The sequence below is a fragment of the Nomia melanderi genome, chromosome 8 (genome assembly GCF_051020985.1).
Source record: "Nomia melanderi isolate GNS246 chromosome 8, iyNomMela1, whole genome shotgun sequence".
In the NCBI taxonomy this organism is placed as follows: Eukaryota; Metazoa; Arthropoda; class Insecta; order Hymenoptera; family Halictidae; genus Nomia; species Nomia melanderi.
This window is the reverse complement of record NC_135006.1, coordinates 15385352-15409113: the sequence shown is the minus strand read 5'-3', so window position 1 is coordinate 15409113 and position 23762 is coordinate 15385352. Positions and strand designations below refer to the sequence as shown.

The 23762-nt window shown below is 52.6% G+C and overlaps 1 protein-coding gene and 1 long non-coding RNA gene across 4 annotated transcripts in view; one reads left to right on the top strand and one right to left on the bottom strand.

Annotated features, from left to right (window-relative positions):
• pxb (putative Hedgehog signaling attenuator pxb) overlaps positions 1-23762 on the bottom strand; it is a 245006-nt gene that overhangs the window by 168650 nt on the left and 52594 nt on the right. The window contains exons 1-2 of one of the 3 annotated variants that reach the window (XM_076369797.1): positions 9652-9857; positions 9325-9383 (exon numbers count right to left, since the gene is read on the bottom strand). The exons of 1 other annotated variant lie outside the window; for it this stretch is intronic. In XM_076369797.1, coding sequence (XP_076225912.1) covers positions 9325-9338 — 14 coding nt within the window. In that variant the 5' untranslated portion in view covers positions 9339-9383; positions 9652-9857. Of the gene's footprint in view, positions 1-9324; positions 9384-9651; positions 9858-23762 lie in introns of those variants that run through there. One more of the 3 variants, XM_031969425.2, reaches the window with a different exon arrangement.
• Positions 9866-23762, top strand: part of LOC116423813 (uncharacterized) — a 141604-nt gene continuing 127707 nt past the window's right edge. Inside the window, exon 1 of the long non-coding RNA XR_004234323.2 lies at positions 9866-10257. This is a non-coding gene — a long non-coding RNA (uncharacterized LOC116423813). The remainder of the gene's footprint in view (positions 10258-23762) is intronic.

The following is a 23762-nucleotide window of genomic DNA, read 5'->3' as shown; positions in this document are numbered from 1 at the left end:
GAGAGGAGGCCCAGGATTGGAAGTCGAACGAGGTCGGCGGGTAGGTACTTTGCATTACCGAACGGGTGGCGGGTATTAAAGGCGATAAAACAATACTCGAAGTTTCGGAGCGGCAGCGTCCATTATTGCCGCCAAAACTTCGGTGTAACTGGATCTCGTCGGGCCGAGGGAGAAACGTCGAGGTCCGGGCCTCGAGGGAGCTGGCTCGGGATGCGGAACGTTGCATTAAGGCATCCGGGAATCGCTCCTACTTATATTGGGAACTTAATACCCGTCTATTTACCTCGACGGACGGATCGAGCGGGGGCCGAAAATGGATGATCGATCCGTCATGTTAGCCGGTTCGCTAAGCAAGCGCCAGTTTACAAACGACGTTCGATCGGTGCGCCGCACGGCCTCGTGAAATTCCGGGGGCGGAAAACGAACCCTGTACACCGATATAACGGACGTGCACCGGAATCGATCGGGTCGAACGTCGGCGACGACGTTGCTCCCAACGGAGCTCCGCGGGGTCTAACAAGATTCAAAGGACTCGTAAAGATCAATCTCGACCTAATACCGTTGAAGTGTAATATGTGTGGCGGATCAAAGCCGCCCTTGGATCTTTACCTCCGAGACTATAAGCTGAATATTCGAAATACGGTCAAAGAGAATGTAATTCCGCGAGCCGCGCTACCTAGACCTAATGGTCGCTGCCGTTCCGAAAAGATACGCCGGCGAGGAAGCATAAAGGGAGGGTTATAATCGGTCGTTCTTTCCCCTTGGAGGATCGAAGCTGGAATCGAGATACCAGATAACGGTATTCGAAGGGACGGGTAGGCACCCTCTTCCGGTGTCGACCTCGAAGGGGTCTTCGCTTCTCTCGCGTACACGAGTCGGAGGACGAAGGCGAGGCCGTTAAAAGGGAGCAGAAACACCTTTTAATTCCCTGCGCTGAGACGCGCGTTATATTTTATCCGGGGGTGTTGTCGCTATCAATACCGTCGGGGTCACCCTCTCTGTCTATCTAGCCATCTATCTATCCTTTTTCCTTTCCAGCCTTTACTTTCTCCGCGATCAACCCTTATCTCGTCTTCCATATTTCCGTGCTCCCCACCCCCAGCCGCTTTCCCCAGCAGTCTATTTAATTTAAATAACTTTCAAAAGTTTCCCAACCCTGCGGATATCAGATCTCCGTCGCACATTTCCCTCGTTTTTTTCTCTCGACTCCTCTGTAACCGTGCCCCACCCCGTGCCGTCTTTAACCCCACCTGTCTCGAGAACACTCGGCTCGTGGCCGACGCTTTTTATTCGTCCTGCCTCCGTCTCAGACGCTTTGTTTCCTTCGCCGTTGTCTCCTTTCCGCGTTCCTCGGGCGCCCACCCCCGCCGCTCACCGACGCGAACACCTTTCATCCCTGTGATTTTTATTCCAAAATAATTCCGTCGGATAACGACTTCATCCCGCGGACGCGCCTTTTCACGTTGATCCCCGTGAGAGGCCGAGGAACCGTGGAATCCGTCGCGCTTTATTGTAACGGCCGCGCATTAATATTCGGCTAAAGGTGGCGGCTGACAGAAGTGTCCCTTGAACTCGGAAGGTGTCGAGGGTGTATCCCGGAATAATGAAGAGAAATACGCGGGAGGGAGCTTTTAAATTACGCGGCGACGTTTAATAGATTATTCGGGCGTCTCGAGTGCGAACTATCTCTCGGCCGGGGTCCCTTCGTTATGCGAATTTATCCCTGCGACGCGGAGTTCACGAATCGATAGCATCAAAGGGGCTAACTCGACGATGCCCTCCTCCACCCCCGGTCTACCGGGACTGTCGGGTCCACCGGGTCGATCAGCTGCCTGAAGGGTCGATCGATCATCGAAATTGACCGTGCAGGAATGTTGCTACGGTGTCGCCGATGCCGTGCACGTGAATGCAATATTGATCGCGGCCTCCCGGTACCCTATGCTAGCAACCGGCCTTGACGAGAAAGTTCATCGTCGGAACGACGGAAAGCACAAAGTGCATCCGAGGAAAATTGCATTCCTTCGAGTTCCCTTCCTGACCCACTCGAGAATCCGGCGAACGCCAGGCATCGTTGAAACGCTTTCTACACGCTTCGTTGCTCGCGCTTTTCCGCTAAGAGTCGAACGAAAGATTCGAGAAGTGCGCGCCGGGGCGAGGAGGCCTCGGGCGTCTTCGCCCGAGAAATTTCTTCCGACGTCTCCGGGACCGTGGCGGAGCCGTTTCTCGCTCGGTATTCCTTTAATTGGTTACATGTTACGCGAAAGCCCGATCTAAATCGCTCACCTCCGCGCGAATGCGTTTCCGATACTCGGCCGGGGTCGTCCGAGCTGCGAATTAATTCACGGCAAGATACGATCGGAACGACCGGTGAATAGATAATTGAACGTTCGGCAAGTTTGCTCTACCGTTTCATTCACCCTTCCGGTGGTCCAGCTACGCCTCGTCCCCACGGTCACACACAAAATCGCAAAGCGGCCATCATTCTCGTCCACAAATGACGCACAGAGCTTTGGCTCCGCGCCGAGCACAGTTCACAGAACCCCGGGCTAATGATACCGTCGAAGAAACGTAGTAACGGCATTGGTAATCGCGGCGAAATTAATTTCGCGAGCACGTTTTCGTCGACGTACTATTTCGGGGGAGAACTATGCGCCGCGGATTCGATAGAATTCTGATTGAAATTTCGAATGGCAAAGCGCCGCGCGTGCGACGACCCAGCTGCTAAAACGCACCGCTGCCTCGGCCAATTAGATCGCCATTAATTAGCCTTCATCTGCGGTCACGAAAGTTTCTGATCGTGTGCGCGCCCACGCTGCCCGCGCAGGGGGAGTCTCGCCGAATTCCCCGGTCCTCTTCAGCTAGCTCAAATACCGTTTGAAATTTCGCGGATTTTCATGCATTCTATCCGAGCTCGTTCAACCGGTCTGCGGGTTCCAACTTCGAAAGTAGCTGTTCTCCGATTTAATTGAAAAACTGGCCGGAGGGGTGGTTTTCTGCAGCATCGAAACAGTAGAACCAGCAAATTCTCTGCGGCTTTTAGCTGCCTTGAATTACGTTATCTGTTTCGCAGCGGTTCGTTTGGAAAAATATTTCGTCGGAGAAATAAACGATTCAATGCACGAAGAACGATTTGCGCAGGAAATGTTGCACGGTCGTAGCCGGCTAACTAAAAGCAGTGGAAATAGGCATCTTGCCGCGCGGTGCTAACAAAATTTGCGTTTAGGTTTCCGGTTTGCCGCAGATTCGATTTGTCTAGCTTATCCGACCTGCCGTTCCAACCGGTCCCGTTGGTTTTTCGAATTAGTGTCGCGTAGAATTCCCTATTCACCGATACCGTCCGTTGGTGAATGCTCATGCAAACCTTTGTGAAAACCGAGCCTGCAGAATATCAAATTTAACTCGGTCTCTTCCATCGCTCGTCGTGGATCGAAGTCGAAGAATTCTTCTCGTCCGAGGATCAACTCTTGTTCTCGGTCACGGGTCACCACAGGGTTCAAAGAACAACCTAGCCTAAGTAGGTGTTCCGTGATCCAACGGCGGCAGGATCGATCAAACGCGGACGAATAAAGCTGGGAGAGCAGCTTCGGCCTTGCCCTTTTACTGCCACGCCGTTAGAGAAACATCAAGGAGACTGTCCTCTGTGATCTCGGGCGGCAAAGATCGATAAACGGCTAGGGAGACTCGACGGAAGTTAGGGTATCGTGAAACTCGAGAAAGACAGAACGGGAGGCATCGGGCTCCTGTTACCGCCTAGACTACCACCCGATCTCTATGTGCTGCTTGGAGCCCGTAATTAGAAGCTGCCCGCAAAGTGATTCCAAACGATGGGCTTTGGCAAATATTTAATACCTGCGCCGCTCCAACCATTCCAGTCTAATAAAATTTGAACGCATGTTTGAACGATCCTCGTACGGTGTACAGGTACAATGAGGCTGGTCGGCTACGAAAATAAAGGGTGCGAGAGAGAAGACGACGCGAAACTTGTCTAGTTACCGAACAATGAGAGGGTGGAAATTCGCGAGCGGAGTTTGATGAATCGAAAGAGGCAGACAGACGGAACGGATAGGGGTTTGGGGCGGTGGTTCGAGGAATGGTTAAGGATGAAGAGGTACAACGGCAGTTAGCCTACTATCTAGCGTGTTTATGGTAATTCGGGCCATCCCGGTGACCCAGGAGTAGCATGCATATACATCAGCCTCCCTCACTTTGACGCATCCAGTCACTCTCCGGCGACCAGAGTCTCTCGCTGCACCCTCTATATTCTCTTCGGAGACCAAACACCGGCTGGCACGCCCATGTCTACCCCATGCTACCTTCACCCTTCCTTCCTTCCTTGGTTCCGACTCTCTCGCTCGCACCCTCGAGGCATGCACTCTTTCGATTCTCCACGGTTACCTTCCGCTGGAGGTTCTTCTCGATCGCGACACGCCGTAGAGCCGCGCAATTTGGTTGGCGGCCAATACTTTCATTGCTCGGATAAAGAGACCTCTCCCGGAACAAAAGGGATACACCGTTCAGAGAATTCTCTCGCAGATTTCGAGGTTTCGGGGTGAGATGTTCCTCTTTTCTTTCTCTGCAGTCCGTGGATTGTTTAGTCGGAAAGTGACCGGGAAAATTTTGAAAAATCCATCGACGTTATTCGTGTCGGGGCTCGAGGGTATGTCGAGAGCATTCGGTGTATAGGGGATGCATGGCGATCGATGGAAGTTCAGAGGAGCGATTCCCTCCGCGGTAAGAGCGTGCCTCGATAGGGAAGTCACGGTTTTCGCGGGTGAATACGAAATGCCGCGGTATTTTCTTGTTCGGAAGATGTGACCACACCCCCTATTCAGAGAGGGTCCGGCGAATTCGAATCGCGGCCGAGGGTGGAAACGGCCGTAGGAAACGTTCCTGACGTTCGTTTTGCAGCCGGGTTTATCGATGCGTTATTTCGCAAATGGCTCGCCATTTGTCGTGTGACGCTCGGACCTCGTCGCCACGTTATATCACGCATGGCTTGGGCTGGCCGACGACCGGCTATTCAAACCCCGTCCGCGTTCCCCCGGTGTTTTCCCTTTTTCGTTCCCATTCCCGCACGCGTTTCCTCTTTAGCGCACACCCCGCGCCGTTTCCCGATTTACACGTGCGCGCGGCCGCGATTTTACGCGTATAAATCGTGCCCAGGAGCGCCGCGTTAGTTCGGGCCGTGCATAGTTAATGTCGAAAAATTCCTGCTCATTTTCAGGATCGTTCGACCGGGAGCGGCGGCCATTGATTTTCAATTAAACAAAAATACTGGGGGTTCCCTCCCTCGACGTGTTCCGTCGCGGCCGCCCGCCGATACGATAATTGATTGCGTATGAAATTCTATTATCGCGGTAATGTATCTCATATTACCAGCAATGGAACGCGATTATCGAAATCTTTCTCCTCGCCGCGGCATTCCGCCATTCCCTCCTCTCAACCGCTGCCACCCCTTTTATTTTCCGATCGCTCCGCCGTCGAACGGCCGTGGTTTACGCGTGGCTCGTGCGAGTAGCTCTGCGCTCCGCGCGTTTTAACAGACCCCTGGGCGCGTCGACTCGTCAGCCATGAACATTTGTTACACCGTTGAGCACCGCTCGTCGGCGCGCAGTTTACTGTCCATTTTATTGCCCCTAATTAAAGGGAGAACTCGCGAAATATTCCGAGACTTCCCCTAATCCTCTCCGTTCACGTTTCACCACGCCCCGTCCCGCCGCATCTTGCCGCATTTCAAAGATATCCGTGACTTTACACGATCGACTTTATACATATCGTATAATGTAAAAGCAAATTGATCTTCGGAGTACACCGTTCCAGATTAAAGCGGCAGACATGCGCGCAATTGCCGAAGAAAGCGAGGTCCGCGAACCGTTTGTTTAACGCACACCTGTACGAAAGCTCTCCACAAATAAGGGGAAAAAGTAGCCGCAGCAAACAGCGGAAATGGACGTGTTTGTTTACAACATTTTCAGATGTGCCACCGTCGAATGGAGGAAATAGCGGAACACGGGAAGAGCGTCGAAAATTCGGCGCGGTCAAAGAGCGTTTCAGCGGAGCGGAGATAGTCGGGGGTCATGGAGGAAAAGTTTCCAACCGCGCGAACGGTCTTAGTACCTTCAAAGTGGCCGGTGGCGAGCGACGCGCGCGGGCGTCCTCGTTAACTGGAAAATTAGCCGTTCGCGACCTTTTATCAAGAGCGTTGCCCAGCCACGAGTGGAAGGCGACCCGTTTCCGACCAGCTCTGTTCTGTAATTGCGTTCCCTCTCGCGAAATTCGCGTGAGCAATGGCGAAATCGCGTGTATCTCTGCTAGTCTGCTCGCCGAGTCGTCGCGAGACGCGATCAGGTGGTAAGCGTTTCCAACGAAGCTAGAAAACGAACCCGAGGAAGAAAGATTTCCTGGCGTAAATATCTCCGGGGATCGTTAAGCTGCTCGGACGCCACGCGAGAATCTAATATGAAAGCCTAAAGCACACCTCGACGATTGAAGACGAAAACGCACGAGATCGCGGGGCCGATCTTGTTCGGTAGCGTGGCTGTATCGCGATTCAACGTCGGGCTTCGTCCGGATAAGCTGATTGGGGAACAGAAGAAAGGTGTGTCCACCTCTGGTTCGAAGCTACGTTATCTAGATCAGACCGCGTGACAACGGGAGGCTACATCTTCTTTCACGAGATGAAACGGAGGGAAAATAAAGAAGTACGACGGCCGATCTAGGAACGAATCGTGTAGGTCTGCCGACCCATCGAGCAAAGAGGGACTGATTAAACAACAGGTTCCTGAATAATTCATTATTTTTGGAAAGTTCCAGCTCGATTGTGACGCGTTGGTGAGTCGCGAGGAGCCGCGGTTCCTTTTCCCGCGCATAATTGCGTGGCTGTAAAATTCGCGTCCTTCGGGTCACTCGACAGGTGAAAAAGCGACCTCGCCCCGTCACCGTCGAGCCACTTCCGCGTACCGGCTGCCGCGGAGTCGGCCGTGGTTTTTAATTGCTCCCTCTTCCAACGTCCGAGGCACAAAAAGCTGCCGGGCACTTTGTTGGTGACGAATAACTGGGAAAGAGTCGGGTGGCTTCGGACAGAGAAAATGTGCGAGGTAAGAGTTGACCGCTGGCAGACTGAATGAAACAGGGCGGGGGTGGGGAACGAGGGAAATGAATGGAGAGAGAGACGACGGCGGTTGTGGCCGAGGTCGAGCCAAAATGCAAAGCCGGTAATCTGATTTGGTGGCTCGCGGAAGGTTGCGTAGTCTCTAGCCCCGGTAGCTTTGCTCGCGATGAGTATGCGGATTCCCGTCAATTATACATTATAAACAGTCATAAATATGCAAATTCTGCGACGGGGCGCGACGGGGCGGGCGACAACGGGGTGGCCATCGGAGGGAAAGCATTCGGGTGCGTGAGCGAAAGCACGGTTGCGCGATTGCGGGACCTGCGAGCGTCTCCCACGCGGCTTTGCACCTTCCCCTTACGACAGACAAACGCAATCTCTACCTATTTTACGGCGCAATTGCGCGCGGGATGAATTTTCTGCTCGCCGCCCTCTCTCCTCCACCGCGTCGCTTCGATTTGTTCGAAGGGAGAACGTCCCGTTTAATTTTGTAAATGGTTTATTCATACGGAAACTGTAGACGCGACGGGAATTTACGGATCGATACGATATTTGAGAAGATAGCGCCCATGGAACGAATACAGTTCTCTTCGCAAACGATTCGTGCAGCTTTTCACCCTTTAAACGATGGCATTTGTTACGAGAATAAACTGGCATTTGATTCGACTGCATACGTAGAGAGTCTTGTCCACGCGAGAAGCTATTCTTGAAAACTGAGAAGCTTTCCATTTTGGAGACTTGCCTAAACATAGGAAGCATGGCAAGATACCTCCATTTTTCTTCAATTCCTGACAGTTTGACTTTTCGCTGATATCAGTTACGCGCATGCATGCTTTATTAGTGCATCAACTCCAAAAATATATCAATCTCCCTCCGGCGTTTTGCATATGAAACAATACGAAGCAGAAAGTATGAACGTTATGACCCGACAGTAAACGGAAAGGTTAAAGATCGAGGTAACTATTAATAACTAACAATGAAGTAGCTAGACGCATTCGAAAGTCGTTTCTGTTTCTCGAAATCAAGACGGCACCGACGCGTCGTATTCCCGAGCAAAAGATCGCGGTAAACGGCGTATCAAAAGGTTCCCATGAGCAACGCTCAACTTCATGCTCGGCCTCATGGTTTCTAGAAGCGTGTACCCGATAATTGAACCGCCTCCGCTGACCCCTGAACATTGCACGCACGTGTACACGCATTCTCGCGACCTCTCCGCTTTCCGAAGTAATTACATCGGATATTAGTTGCTCGCGGTTGCTTCTCAGGAAGAGTAATTGCGACCGTCCTCCGTGCACCTCAGCAATCTCTAGCCGTCCAATCGAGTTCCGGCGAAATTGCCACGTTGTAGACAAAAAAAAAGACGAGGGAAAGATTACGCGGACCGTAATCACGCAACGATTACGTCGACCGTATTAGTCGCGATCGATGCATTAGATCGGGCACCGAGATCACACGATTCCGTGGAAATCGTCAAGCGGAAGCGAAAAGTATCTATCGTCAGCGGTATTACCAGAAATTTTGCTCCCCCTTAATGGTTATTCCTCTCGGCATACGTCGAGCAATAATGACCGATAACGGCGCGCAAACGTTTCCGTGTGCACATATATGGGTCATAGGGCTATCGAGGCGCTGAACGGTTCCATGCAAATCAGCCCCGTAGTGCGCGCAGCACGCCGCAGCTGTTTTTCCTTAGGAGGTACCGGCGGAGTTTCATGATAGACGACCGTTAGTCGGCCGAAAACAATTTCTACGTACGATAAAACGTATCGACGCGGAATCATGGGAATCCGTGGCCGGTCCCAGCCGGTCCGCCGCGCCGATCCTAGATCGGCCCGGACCGTCCCGACCCATTGCACCGAATGCAGTTCGTGCTGACACAGGTATACACGAACGTGGCTTTCTACCACTTGCCAGCCACCCCCTCCGCACCATAACCTTGTTCTAGACGGGGTAACGCGAAACACTCGAATTACATGCCACGAGAAAGAGAGAGGATGAAAGTCTAAACGGTCCGGGTATCGCGACCATCACGCGATGGGTGACTTTCCACCTGATGTTTACCATCGGAATCACGCTCCGCGGAACACCGACATTACTTTTATCGAGAGCGGCCATTGGTCCGCAGCCGCGTGACCGCCGCTCGTGTTACGATCTTCGATATCGGTTCGCGTAAAGCGAAATCGCGAGGAAATATTCGAGCAGTTCTCACTCACCGGCTAGACTGCATCGATCCCCTGCGTCCTCGTCGAGGCCGACATCTTTTTAATCCTAGGTAACAAACATTCGTCTATATAGACTACTAACCTTCGCCATTTTTGCGAATATCAATTAATGAGCTTTTAATTTATGCCAAGAATGATTTAAATTTATGATTTCGTGGCAGTTAACGTGTTAATTAAAAGGTATTGATACGTATCTTAACCTATGCTACTTCGTTTAACATAGATAGCAGAAATACAATATCCATATCTTCAATTACTCGTTAGAACGAGTCGAATTCTTATCTACAAAGTAACACTGATTCAAGTATAGTTACCTAGAGTTTACAGGAAATCGTTGTTGAAACACTCACGCCAGCATTCTCACAATAAACTCATTCACACGCAAGGCTAAGATGCTGGCGCGAAAACCGGTAATCAAAGATGGACGCTCGTGAGGGCGCGAAAGTCGCTAATCGAATGTTTCGATTGGTCGAAATCGAATGAGCTGCGCCATCGACGTGCGCACTGAATCAGTCGCGGGAAGGTGGTCGCGGTTCGCGGAGACGTTACGTGTGCGCGCGGATAAACCGAGTTTAGAGTGTGCAGTGACGAACCGGCCCGTGAAATATTAGGCAGCGGACTCATGTGTAAACAAATGCGGATGAACGGCCTCGTGGGCACGCGTTCGGACCGTTCAGACGCGTCTGCGATCCACCGTGGCCTTTGTGATCGTTTAGACGCGACAGGAAACACGAGGTCTCGCGCACGCAATGCTGCCACCCCCCACTCCCACTCGATGCGTGCATGGCTGCGCAGGTGTGTTGTCCGTACTCTGCGTTCGTGCTCGGTCACTCACGCGTATCGGGGTTGCTGGCCATTTTGCAATTGTTCGCGGTTGCATCATCGACGGATAAATCGTAATTCCGTGACGCTCCCGCCGTAAAGGTGAGTAAATAATAATTACAGCGGGTATTATGATCCGGGGATCCGACGATCGATATAAATAATTTCCTCTGGCACGGCGTACGCGCGGCTGCGGGGCCGCCATTAATTGCATCGCGTTTTGGTCCGTTAATAAGGGATAAGTTTCATCCTTCTCTGACAAGCAGCGACTGAATAAAATGTAATAAATATGCTACGAGCGTGAGCGCGCGCGTTAAATTAATTCCAACATGCCAATTGGCGGCGTTAATGGATGGCCAGGTTAGCTGCGGGATTGTAAGATGCCGGATATTGAAACCATTGGAAACGCGCGTTTCGAATGAACCGAAGAGCGGACTATGAATTAATGAGAATCTCGAATGGGGGATATAATGCTTTCGGTCGTTATTGTCGGGCGATTTTATATTCTCCATGTGATTCTGCATGTATGTTTCATAAGTGCTTATAATAAATATTCACCATAAGCGATGGTGGCCGGATAAAAATGGCCGCAATTAGCTGGATTAATTTCGCCGACAGTAGAACATTTAACACTGAGCTACCGAGCAATTAGAGTGATTTATTTCGCATAAATATTCAAGTAACATCGACTATTCTATACGAATATAGAAATTTCATTTAAAATCTCTCGCGGAGCGGCTTCACAATTGAAATACTTGCGAAATAAACATTCCGATGTCGGTGAACTTGACCCGTCCGGTAGTCGTAGTGTTAAGTAGCTATCGTAGCCACGGTATCAAAACAGTCCGAAGTGCTGCTCGCAAACATACGTCGTTGTCAATGACGCGACGCCGGTCGTTCATATCCGGCGTGAAACCACGCGGAACGGGCCGAAGGTCCACTACCTTGGTTCAGGGTATCAAGTCAGCTAATAACACGCACCCCCGGAAACCCCCTCCCGCTTTGGCCGGCGAAGCGCGGTCGACTCGAACACGCGCCGCTCAGAAAAATTCGCGTCGCGTTCGGCGATTGGCCGTGGGCTGCGAAATTGCGGGGACGGCTGGAACGAAGCCAATGTAACCGTTTCCTCCTCCTTCGGTGTACACTGTGTGTACACACAGCGAAAGTAACATTCTCGTGACCGATCGAAAACCACGGCGGAGGGAGCGAAGAATCACGTCCCGGGCCCAATTATCGTAATTATCCACGGGCGAGATCGCTCGCCGACAGTGTTATCCCCAGAAATTAGTTCGGCCCGCACGCCCTCGATGAATCATCGGTCCCTCACGGGCGTGTGACGCGCGTGCAAATCACGATGTTCCACGATTTTCCGCCGTGTTGCTCTTCGCTCGGTTTCCATCCGCCGCGCGTCTACGCGCCGGTACACGCACTCCCGCGATGCTCCGCCTCTAAGAGAGACATCGGTGCGTGGCGTGCGTGTCGGCCGATCTAAGCGGATTACCCTCGTTTTCTCTCTGTCCCTGTCCCTCCGTCGGTTCGTGGTTCTATCCCGAGCCTCCTTCGTTGACCGAGAGGCTGTCGCAGCTTCTCCCGCACGTTCTCGTGGGAAACAACGCGTCACGAGACCCTTTAGCTCCTCTGCTCGTGTGCGTGTGTAGATACGTTCGTGCAAGGGACGCGTGCACAGCCTCGTTTACGCGTTGTCGACGATCAGCTCCGACGCCGACCAATTTCGACGCCGTGCCCTGTCCTGTAGGAAACCTCGATCAGGGATGCTGTCGCTGCTATGGCGATTAGGGGCGATACACGGTATCGGTCAATTCTCAGACCCTTTCCGGACCACATTATCCAATTCTGTATGATGCGTGGGCTATGAGTCCCAGTTCGATTTTGATTTTACCTTGCTCCACGTTCGTTCACCGGACGCAATAAACAACGGAAGAATATTCAGCGGAATGTGGATCGATCTTAAAGCGCCTCTCCGTGCGATTTCGCCTCGTCCTCGATATACTACGGGCTCTCAATTCGATGCACGCGGTGTAACCAACCTTGGTACATGCGACCGAATCCCGTGTAGCGTGCCTGGACAATCTAATTTAGGGTGCATGAATAAAGACATGAAGTGCAGTGTGGAATAGCTTTACGATCGTCCTAGAAGGTGCAAGGATAGGGCTAACAGGCGGCGAGAAATCGGGGGAGAGAACCATTTCTGTTGCCGTTTGCGATCTATCGTGAAGTATTCCGTTCCAAGTAATTCATTTCGCGAAACCCTGTCGTCTATGCTTTCTCTTTCTCGTCCCTTTTCGAATGCTTCTCGCTGGTAGAATTGCATCTCGACCAAGAGCAGCGTTAAGGGTCGCCAGGCGGAGATAACACGGGACTCGGAGCAGGATGAAAGGCGCGATTCAAGGTTTCGAGGTCGATGGGTAGAATGTACATAGCGAACAGACCGAAGTGGCCCCGGCACGACGGCAGCTTTGCCCCGGGAATGGCCGTTGTGTCGCGTTCATGTAGGAATATGGATACACGCGTGTATATATATAGGTAATGTATACATTACGGTATTAACCTAGCCGCACCTAGGCTACCCCGGCAGTAAGACGTTTCCTTAATTAAAGCCATCGATTCGCCGTCTGATTAAACTTGGCTCCGGCTGCAGGGAACTCGAAGGGCTTAGCCTTCGCGATGGCCTTTACGCCCTCTCCACGACGAAGTTCCCGTTTCACGGTTACCTTTCCGTGCCATTACATTAACGCTCACTCTATCGCGCTTTGGTAGCAGAAAAACGATAGCGCCGATCGGCCCGCTACACCGAATAGATACGTACGACCTTCCCCGGCAATCCGCGGGGAAGATAACGGCCCGTTACGAAAGAAACGGCATCCCGAAGTTCGTCTCCGTCGACTGCTAATTAATGCCGAAAACTGCAATAAGCAAGGCTCGTTTGCTCGGTCGAAATGTCTTAATGAAACTCCCGGGACTCGGCGAGTTTCTTGGTACGTCCGAGGAGAAGTTTCAGCCACTTGTTCGAGTTCAGCGGAATATTAATTTAGAGCTCCCGCAGACACACGCAGACCTTTTTAATCGCGGCCCGCTGTTATTATGTAGATTAGCTTCAGCGCGATATTGTTCTTTCGTACAACAGTTTCAACGTTCCGCGTTCCCGCGTTTCTTCCTTCCCTTTCAGTTCCCACCAAGCAGAACGACGGGATTTTTAAAGCCGCGAACTTTCGACGTCCGTCGGTTCCTTATCCGAAAACGCTCGAATCGACAAAATATGTTCCGCGGTGAATGGGAAACGAGCCTGAAATATACACGTAGCCACCTACGTTGCATTAACGTCTCGGCGCGACGGCTCGAGCACCGCGAAAGATGCCATTAGCTCGACTGCTCGCGCTAATAACCGTGACGCGGCTCTCTTTACGGTATTACCATCAATTAATTTCATCGACAAGTTTCCTGATAATATCGATCGGGAAACTTCGCACATGCGGCGAACTTGCTCGATTACGTAAGTACCGTAAGTACATACCGCGGGTGCTTACGAGTCTTTCGAGTCCGCTATCAAAAGTTATTAGATCGAACGTCTTATAACACTACCGTAAATATCCCTCGTTCGCGTTTGATAAGGTGTTCGCGGTGTTCCGCGCGACGGGACGAGAGTTTAACCCGCTTCGCGTGGCACTGAAACTATAAAACCGCGCGGAACGAGACGTTCCGTATCCCGTATCTTTCCTGTTGGCCCGTTCCCTTCGTTACGCCGGGTAATTCGTTCCGCGGAGGCAATGAAAGAACAAGACGAAAAGCCGCGGCGAATCAAATATAGCCCGCCGTTTGACCAACCATAAAATCTCCTCGCGTACCGGCTGTTTCGCGGTTTCCCGGCAAAAAGGTGATGATCTATTCCGGACCTCGTAAGCGCAATTATTTAACACTCGTAAGCGATACGGAGGCAGCGGAAGCCGCGACTTAAATTAGATGTCGCGAACGCGCTGAGACCTTTTTCGCGGCGTCCTCGCGGCCGGTCGGTCCCATCCTTTGATAAATTTGACGCAGGAGCGTAAATGCTGGCGCTAAAAGGGTAAAGATCCGCGCGGGACGGGACCCCTTGAAATCGGATCAAAGCGACGTCTTCGTAAATTACTCAACTCGGTGGATTTAAATGGCCGGCCCGGTTACGAGCAGGGACACCGATCCCGGGACCACCTTATTTTCACTGTCTGGCGCCAGCCGCAGAGTCAAGGTTATACCAATAGGGAGGAGGTGGAAAGGGTTTTCGGCTGTTCGCTCGCCAGTGTCGCGGGACACTCGGGCCAATGGATCCGGACGTTCCTCGTGGATTTGCAGGATTAGGTCGACCGCCGACGGACGAACGACGCCACGTTTACGTCCGGCTTAACTCGGCAGGATTGATAACGTATCCGTATCTCGCGTTATCCCCGAACACGCCTCGTCTTTCAGCCGCGTCCACGCTCGTTGCCCCGAAAGACACCGGGAACTATTTACGATTCTGGGACGTAACACGCGAGTTCCTCGAGCCGAATGTGCCTCGGAGCCGTCGCGAAGACTATGGAAGGAATAATTCGGAGCAAAGCGGATAAGCGTTTCGCAAATTGAATCAGCAAAGTTCCGAAGCGACACGGGGGGACCTTGTACGACCGAATGTCGCGAAGATCCAGCTAGCGAGGCGAATCTCGCGCGCTGCGCAGCTCTGTCCGCGATTTTATTTGGAGGAACGAGGCTGGAGGGGAGTAGTGCGCGGAACGCGGCACGAATGCGATACGCGTCGCGAGGATGTTCGCCGGGGATCCTTGGGAAGCCATAAGTATTCAGATTGCAGAGCTTCGTCCCCGCGGCGAGGCGAGCTCGCGCGCGCGCGCGCGCTGGCGCGCTTAAAATTCTAAATTCGTCATCGTCCCAGATTTCGTTTGTCGCCGGCGACGACGTCGCGCGAACGGTATCGGCCCTTAAATCGAATCGCGGAAACTCGGCCGGGCGTGATGAAAGAAGTTGGGGGAGGATTCTCCGTTCGTTCCGTCGCGAGCTTCCGCTCGAACGAAGGGATAGACCGGCTTGTTACACTGATTTACTTATGGGACAAGTACTTGGTTCGTTACCCGTCCTCGGGATTCTATAATATCATAAAGGAAGTCGAACGTGTACACGGAACGACGGAGTCCGTAGCTTCCCCGGCGAAGTTTTGCGGCGGCGCGCCGGGGGTTTTACATCGCCTGTTATTCAGCGCTGTTAACGTAACAAGAGCGGGGCGGAGGGCTAAGACGGAGGAAGGTCGGTTGAACACCGAGGACGAGCGTATCGATAAATTGAAACGTCAAATTTATTTTATCGTCGACTCGTTATCGCTGCGAAGTCGATATACTCTCCAGCCCGAGAGAACCGATACCGCTTCCACCCCGGTGAAATTCTATTTTCCGTGGGCTGCGGGCGACTCGAGAAAGAGACGGGGCGGTCGATTCTTCTTATTCCGGAGGACTCTCGACCCAGTTTCCCTTGGACGATATTTAACGACGCGAGATCGAAGAACGGTGTAAGTCCATTTCTTGGATTTCCACTTGCCGACGGGCAGCGGGAACTCGGTCGGAGGGTGTTTATAGTCTTCGCCGTCGAAAAATCTGCTCGACGATTCCCGCGGAAACGAACGAGACACGATTAAACGCGGTACAACGGTCGATCGTCGACGTCGCTTGTCTACGAGCTAGCCGCGGACAGTCGGCGAGGCGGGGGAACCGCGTCAGGGTTGTCCTTATTGTTTACGCTTTCGCGTAACGCCAATTTATCCGGGGTGGTCTTTAGCGCGAGCAAAAAGGACTCTCTCGAATACCGGGTAAGAAGCCAAAGCATGGCGGATATTACTCAAACATAAATCTGAGCGCAGCCATCGGCCGGATGGGAGCTGGCGGCGTGCCAGGCTGCTTCTTATAAGTCGAAATACGCATGGGCTTTTACATGGCGTGCGTGCTCAGTCAACGGTTAACGATGTGTCAAAACTATTTTTGTTTCCTCCGCTCGCGATACATTTACGACGACGCAACGCGCCCGCTGTCCCCGTCGCGAAATAGGAAGATGTACAACTTGTTATCGCGGCCGGGATTTAAAGTTTCGACAAAAACGCGAGAAAAAGGTCCGCGAACCGCAGTTTGTCACTTTCGACCACGGATTCCAGCCGCGCGGCTTTACTCGTGCAGCGACGCGGACCCAGCCACAAAGGCGCTCATAATTATATCGTTGGGCTGGCTGTGGTACCGATTCGTCCTGCAGCGTACAGATTGCGGTAACAGTTGGGGAGAATAATCGGTACGCCTCAGCGGTGTTTAATTCCCGACGAAATGCGCGACGCGCAGGGAGCAACGCGCTCGTTCCGCGGGAAAAAAGGAAAGATGAATGCGTCTAGCTTTTGGCTAACAATACTCGAGCTCCCTGCGAGGTCTCCCGACTCCATGGCACGCAACGCTGCAGGCTACGAAGGCTACTGCAGTTTCAAAGCCTCGTGTTATTATGTAAGATGCTGCAACGATTCGGCCGATGGGATTACGGCAGCCGAGATGTAATCCCGCGAATTTTCGGCTGTGCCAGATAAAGCCGACATTATTGTAAATTTCAACGTACAGGTTTCCGCCCGATATCGCCCCGAGAATATTCCATCGATCGAGAGGTTGTTCGTGTTCCCGACTAATTAACAATGGACTACGACGTGGACGCTATTATACGTATTACGGTGCCAAGTGGAATGCGAATTTTCCACTGCTTCGGCAAATATCGTTGCCTAGACCCGTTCAAACCCGACCAGATCTAATATTCAAGTGTAGTTGATAACTTTGTATAATCCGTTTCGCCGGGAAACGGCGGAATCGGGCAACGCGTTGCGACCGCGACACGAATCCAATGGAAAACCACGTCGACGCAGATTCATACGAAAATATTTCGCGTACCCTCGGAAGCTTAGCGACTGACAACGACCTTAACGATACCAACGAGAACGATGAGTCGATAGATCGCGACGTTCCGCACGATCGGACGTTGAATTCGATGTTGCGACGGAGGCTGACGTTGGGTAGCGACTCTCGGAGAAATGCTCCTGACTCGAGGGCGAAGAAATCGTCGAGGGCCCTCGAAGATGGTATTGAAGCTGAAGGAAGAGACGCGAAGAAAGCTGGTGGCTGCGCGTCGCTCGGATTTTTGCGAGTTCGAGCGTGGTACACGAGTTGCGAACAGAGTCGGAATGCGAGGGAAAAGAGAGAGAGAGAGAGAGAGAAAAATTCGCTGGAGAAGTAGCTGAAAACGAGGTCTTTCCGCGCGAATCCAACAACACCGGCAGTAAGTCGAAATCTAACCGTCCCGGTAACCGCTGGCATAACTCCGCAGCCGTTCGAAAGGAAAACGTCTCAAGCAGCTGCGCCTGTGACGCGGATTTCTCTTTCGCGTCCTCTATTTCGACAACGCGCGCTTTTATTTAGCGGGCGGAATTATCGGGAAAATTTGTAGATACCAGCCGCGGAATTTACGAGCGACTATCAGCGGCCTATTCGGCGCAGTCGCATCGATGTTGATCGGAATTAGTCTAGGGGGTGGAAAGTAGGAAAGAGGTTGCCCGGGGAATCGGGGATGATATTGCAGCCGGTTGCATAAAAACCGGGACTAGCGGATCTCTGTGTCTTTTCGGTAGAGCTGACGGTTGTAGCTCCCATTTGCGCGCTGGTACGCCAGAGAGAAACAAAGACGGAATTTCGCGAACCTCTAGCGTTACGCTTAAGCCGCCGGCTGTGTATGTACGTATGTATGCACATTTGCCATCCAATCTCGTTGCGCAACCCTTTGCTTGCTTATGAAATATCACAAACTCGCGGGGTTGTTAATCAAACAATAATAAGCTCCCGCCCGCATGCCGCGGAGCGATATGCAGCTCTAACGGCACCAATCTCGTCGCCTCGTGCAGCGTCTTCGACGACGATTCAATTACGTCCGCGTGTTTTCACGTTTCATCCCCTGTACTTTCCTCGTCGAGGGATTACCGGATCGCTGGTATACCGGGAGGGGGCTGTAAATATATTAACGCAAAGACTCGATTCGTTTCCCGGCGGCATAACACGCTGAATGAGAACAATTTCGATCGGCGATTTACGATCGATCGGCGAAGGATTTGGGACTCTCCGGTAGTTTAACGCGACTCGGAAATTACGTTCGGAAAAGAGGGCGGGGGAGGTTCGAGATAGAGGATACATAAATACACGTAACAACGTAGCAGCGTTCAGGCTCCAGCCAAGGAGAAACGCCGCGTTCCGCGCCGGGAAGACCAATTCAGCAGGCAAATTGTTTGAGGCCAATTGAGGTCAGAGCGACCCCTCTCCGCCGGCCGATCTTCCTCCGTTGGAGGCGAGGCTCTAATGAAAGTAACTGAAATACTGCTACTGAATGTCGTGCTTCGGATCTCATTCTCTTAAGGAAACGCTTTTGCCTCCGTCGCTCTGAGAAATTGGACGCAGCCTTCCTAATTACCGGGAAAGGTTCTAATTTCACTGGATGCGTTTCATCTCGATTCAGCCTCTCTCCTGGAAATAATTCTCCTTCTACGTTCACCGACAGCCACGGAGAGAGAGAGAGAGGGAGAAAGAGAGAGAGGCGGCTTTTATCAAAAACAAGGCGGAGAATTTTTTTCGCCCGTACTCGCAAACGACCTCGAGAAGATTCCGTGGCCCGATCCTCTAACGGAGACGCGAACGAATCGTCTCGCCGTCGAGCAGTTCCCATTTCGTTTAGGGGTAGTCGCAGCCGATAAACCTCGCCATTTCATTAACGTTCCCCACGCTCACAGTATTGGGCGCTTTTTCCGCGAGTCGCCGATAAATCGACGTGGAATTCCCGACACTGAGCAATTATCGGCAGCGGTCGCGTGTCCACTCGGCCTCCCTCGGACCCGGATCGGTCCATTACTTTCGAATGGGCCGTCAGTATGCGCGGACCTACCCCGTGCTCCCCTTCGAGCGTATTGCCGGCGACGGAGCGGCCTATAATTCAATCTTGTCAAATCCATTAACGCCGGCAGCCGCGGTCAGCTCCCATTGCCACGAGAGACGGTCCTGACTCAGCACAGCCGCGCGGGCGCGCGTCCTTCGGCGCTCGCTAAACGCGGCTGTTTTTATTTTCACCGACACGCTCGTTCCTGAATATCACGGTGCGCGGAAACGAACCTACACTTATATTTGCTGCAATGATCGGGAAACAAGTTTGATGAGGAAGATTACAGTAATTCATAGGATCCCGCAGCAACTCCATGATCGCTCCGTTTCATGAGCGACAGGTAATATATACTCTATTTCCTTCGTCAAGTAATAAAGATCGATATTGAATTTGCATAGAACGCGAGAGCATCCGTGCTATGAATTGGAAACAATGTTTATGTCCTTCAAACGTTGATCGACGTCATTAGAACGAATAATTACGTACATTATTGTGAACTAATCACGACTAACGTCTCCGTATCTTTTGTTCGAAATCCATTTCTCGATTCAGTCGTTTAAACGGACCGATCGCCGAATAGCTCGAGACAGTGTACTACCGTAACCTTGAGTACTGAACTTTCGCCAATCAACCGGGTCATTCCGTATCACCTGGTAACCCAATCAGTTACACTGAAACACTGCGAGTCGATTCCGATACAGGGTATCGGTAAAGTTTCCGTTTTAAGGGTCCGGCGAAACGAACATGCACGTGTTCTATCCGCGACGTAACGCGCGGCGGGTGTGAACGTAACGCTGCCAGGAAAAGCGAGAGCGCTTTTAATTGAGTGCGCAGAGGGTTGTGCATCGGGCAGGGCGTGTCGTTCGCTTCGTATCCGGCTGAATAATTGTGCGGCCGTAAAATCTGTTGTACGCTGGTCTTTATGGGGTGCACGAACGGCGCGGTCCTTTCGCGCTTTAATTCGTCGAAAAAGCAGCGTTTTCGCAGGTGCCACGGCGAGAGGTCTCGCTCGTAATTGTCCCCGGACGTTGGGCGCACTTCATTCGGACAATAACGAGCCGGCCGTTTCGCGGTAGTAACTTTATATTAAGATTAATCGTATAAAGAAGCCCAAGGCGGGGTCTAATTGATACAATCAAGCGGGGCTCGCGTTCAGAGCTCGACCATGCACACGTAGCACGGTTCCCGGCCGTCCCTCGAGTCCCTTAGCCCCCTTTCCCACTCCCCGTACGCCGTTCTTTCCCATTGGACACGCGTGCTCGATAATTTATCAGGCGGAGAGGCTGTTTACTCGCCGCTCGCCGATGCTGGTTTACCGAACACCTGTCACAATTAGGAGGGAATGTATTTTGATCGCGACGCGAGGACTTTTCGCGTCGGCCCGCGACACGGTATTAGCGGTCGCGCGTCCACCGTTTATCAGCGACGATGATTACGGAGATTACAGGAACGGTCGACGAGTCGTTCGCTATTAGCGTGATTCACGCGAGAGCTTCCCCTCTCTCTCTCTCTCTCCTCGCGGCGCGGCGCGGCGCGCGGCCGCGTTCGTTAATTCCGTGGTTGACCGCGCGGTTCGTGCTCGGGCACAGTAAGAATTAATTAAGAGGAGCGTTTACCGTTTATTTATCGGGGAAGTGGCGCTAAGGTGATATCGATTATCGTTGCCCGGGCAACAGGGTTGTACGTTTATCCCTCCCGATTTAATGGCGCGGATCCACGATAGACGCGGGGGGAGGAGGAGGAGGAGGAGGAGGGACCGAGGGATATTCATCGAAGTAGACGAGCGGGTACCGATGACGACGCGACGTCGGCCGCGCCATCGTTCACAATTAGAGCGATACGTAATATACGCGGCCTGGACGGACTGAACAGCCTGAACGGCCTGAACCGTGCGCCGCGTCGGACGAAGAAACGCCTGCATTCACCGGCGCAGCGGGTCCCATTAACGCGAGCCGGGATCCACTACGGCCAGCCGCACGATATAAGTAGATCCATCATCATTGAGAGTAGCGCTCTGCCAGCCACTTCACTCTGTACGCCCATTACCGAGCTTTCTTCCCACGATGTGGCCCCGCGATTCACCTGTTCTCCCTTTTCAGAAACACTCGTGAAACGTCTGGGTAACCGTTCGCTCGCCGCCGTCTCGCCTACACGCTTCCTTGTTCACCGCGAGCGTCGCGACCGTGCCGCTGACACCTAACGTTGCCGGCGAATTATAATGCGGACGCGTGTGCGCTTCGTTTAACGCGACGTTTCGCTCGCCGACCCGACTCCGACGACAGTTTCAAAACCGTTTAATATACTTTACCCGATTTTCCTGGGCTATTCAACACTGCCGAGTCCCGTACGCGTAGTTTCGAGTGATACCGCGACCGTGTATGAGCTATTCAACTGCGAGCGTGTGTGGAGCTCTAATGGGCGACGCGTTCTTTTCACACGCACACCGTCGTGCGTCAGTCGTAAAGACTCTAGCTGCGATATCAGCTAAACGTTGGCCAATTCCTCCGAGGAGATGTGACTCTTATCCGAGCTGCAATAGTCTCGAATCCGTATTCGTTCGCTACGCGCTCGTTTCCGCTTCTTCAACAACCGATTGGCGTTCTCGTTTCTTCAAGAATTTCCGTTCTCGCGTTTGAAGTAGGATATTCTCGGTGCGCGAAGTCCCCCGTTATCACCAGCTATTCCAACTGTATCACTGAACTGCAGATCGTAATTAGGTTACTTCGATAATCGACCGATCGCATCCGAGGGAAGTTACCTATCGCGGCGAGCCCGTTCCCGATCTCTATGGAGGAGGGAACGCCATGACCGCGCGTGTTCGTCGGTAGCACAGGGTCGGGAGGTCGACTTCTCGCGATGGCGTCGACTCGAAGGCTATGGAGAGCGATTTCGAACGCATGCAAATGCGGACCGGGTATCAACGCACGCGGGTATACCTTTAATTCGACTCCGGCGTGGCTGCAGCACACGGCACCGTTAACAATGGGGTAAACAGAGAAAATTACCGCTTGCCACGAGCATCAAGGCCTTCTCTCCATCCCTGGCAGAGGTCATTTGGTTGGCGTGACAACCCTTCCACGCCCTACCCCCTCCATCGTTCCTTTTCGACGTTCACCTCCGACCCCTGCGTGACGAGTCACCCCCGTCCCTCTACACCCACCGTCCGCCATCCCGTTGAGCGCACAATGCGCTTAATGAAACTCGATATAGCTCGGCCGATAACCCTACCCTGCCCCTCACGGAGGATCCCGGCTGAAAGCCCATCCACGGCCACCCCTTTGACGGACATTTCGGCGGGGGTGTCTAGGAAAAAGGCAAATTAAATCCGCAAGTAAAATCGAGCGGACCCCGGGATCGAGGGTGGGTCAGGGGTCCAGGGAATCCGGTGGAAGACAGCGAAGGGTTTTAGGCGACAATGGCCTTGTTAAGGCGCCCACTAATTGCAGCCAGCTCCTTAATGGATCCTTGCGAAAATTGCATCGACCGTAAGCCGGTTACGGAGAACACGCTCGATCCTTTCTTCTTATTCCACCCTCCGCGCCGCTTCGCCGTCGCTGTTGGTTTTGTCTTAGCCCGACCTGATTCATCTCGCCGCGAGGGGCTGCGGCTTTTAAGGGTATCGGGACTCAAACCCGAGACCAACGATAAAACAGCCCGTATGTATCGGAGACTTCAAGTTACTCCGTGTAGACTCTCGGTGTATCGCGACACTTTGTACGTTTTTTGGTAACCGTCTAATTAAAACAAATTGCTCCGAGTATGACGACTTAAGAATACTTCTCGAAGAACAAAAGCATATCGGTACACCTTCGATATGACCAACGGTCGTTAAAAAATCGACGATCATTTCTCGGTCGATGCTCGTGCTATTTATGCGCGAGAACGAACTGATCCACGCCCGGAACGCTGATGTCCCAGTGAAAAATGTTGAGTCGGGCTTGTCTATAAACAGCTGAGTGAGAGAGACTGACGGAGATCGTAGATGTTGAATCTCGATATGATAATGCACCGTCCATTCCCGGAGAGCTGAGACTTCCAGCGACTTCTCGCGTTTCGATCCTCCATCGAAGATCATTCGACGAACCGAAGCGAGGCGTACCCGGGCTGGACAAAAGCTAGCTGCCGGAGACTATCGTCCCTTGAAAGAGAATCGTAACTGCTGGATCTTCCGCCTCGATCTCTTCTCCGATTGAATATCCACTTGTCCCGGGACTCTCGTTCCGCCAGAGATCTTTCCGGCGTTCTTCTCCGGCGAAGTGTCCCCGCCCGTCGCTTTTTCGCTCTCTTTCCCGAGGTGCGCGTGCGGGTTTAATCGGCTGGATCCACGCCGACCCCGCGGACTCGCCGCGTTAAACCTCTGCCAACGGCTCGGGCTATTTTCGCAGATCAAAGACAGCGACGGGGAGATTGATACGCGGCCCACGGGCCACGCCCTCCGAAGATCCTCGCCGGCTACATTCGGCCGGCCAATAAATAAAGTTAGGCCCGGCGCGCATTCCCCGCGGAATTGTTTTGTCGTCGACGTCGTCCGGGTGCTCGTTAACGCGGCCAGAATTTTCGGCATTCTGGCTCACCTTCGGAACAAGCTCGCAGCTCGCGCAGCTGTTCCTCGCGACCGCCATTCAAATTTT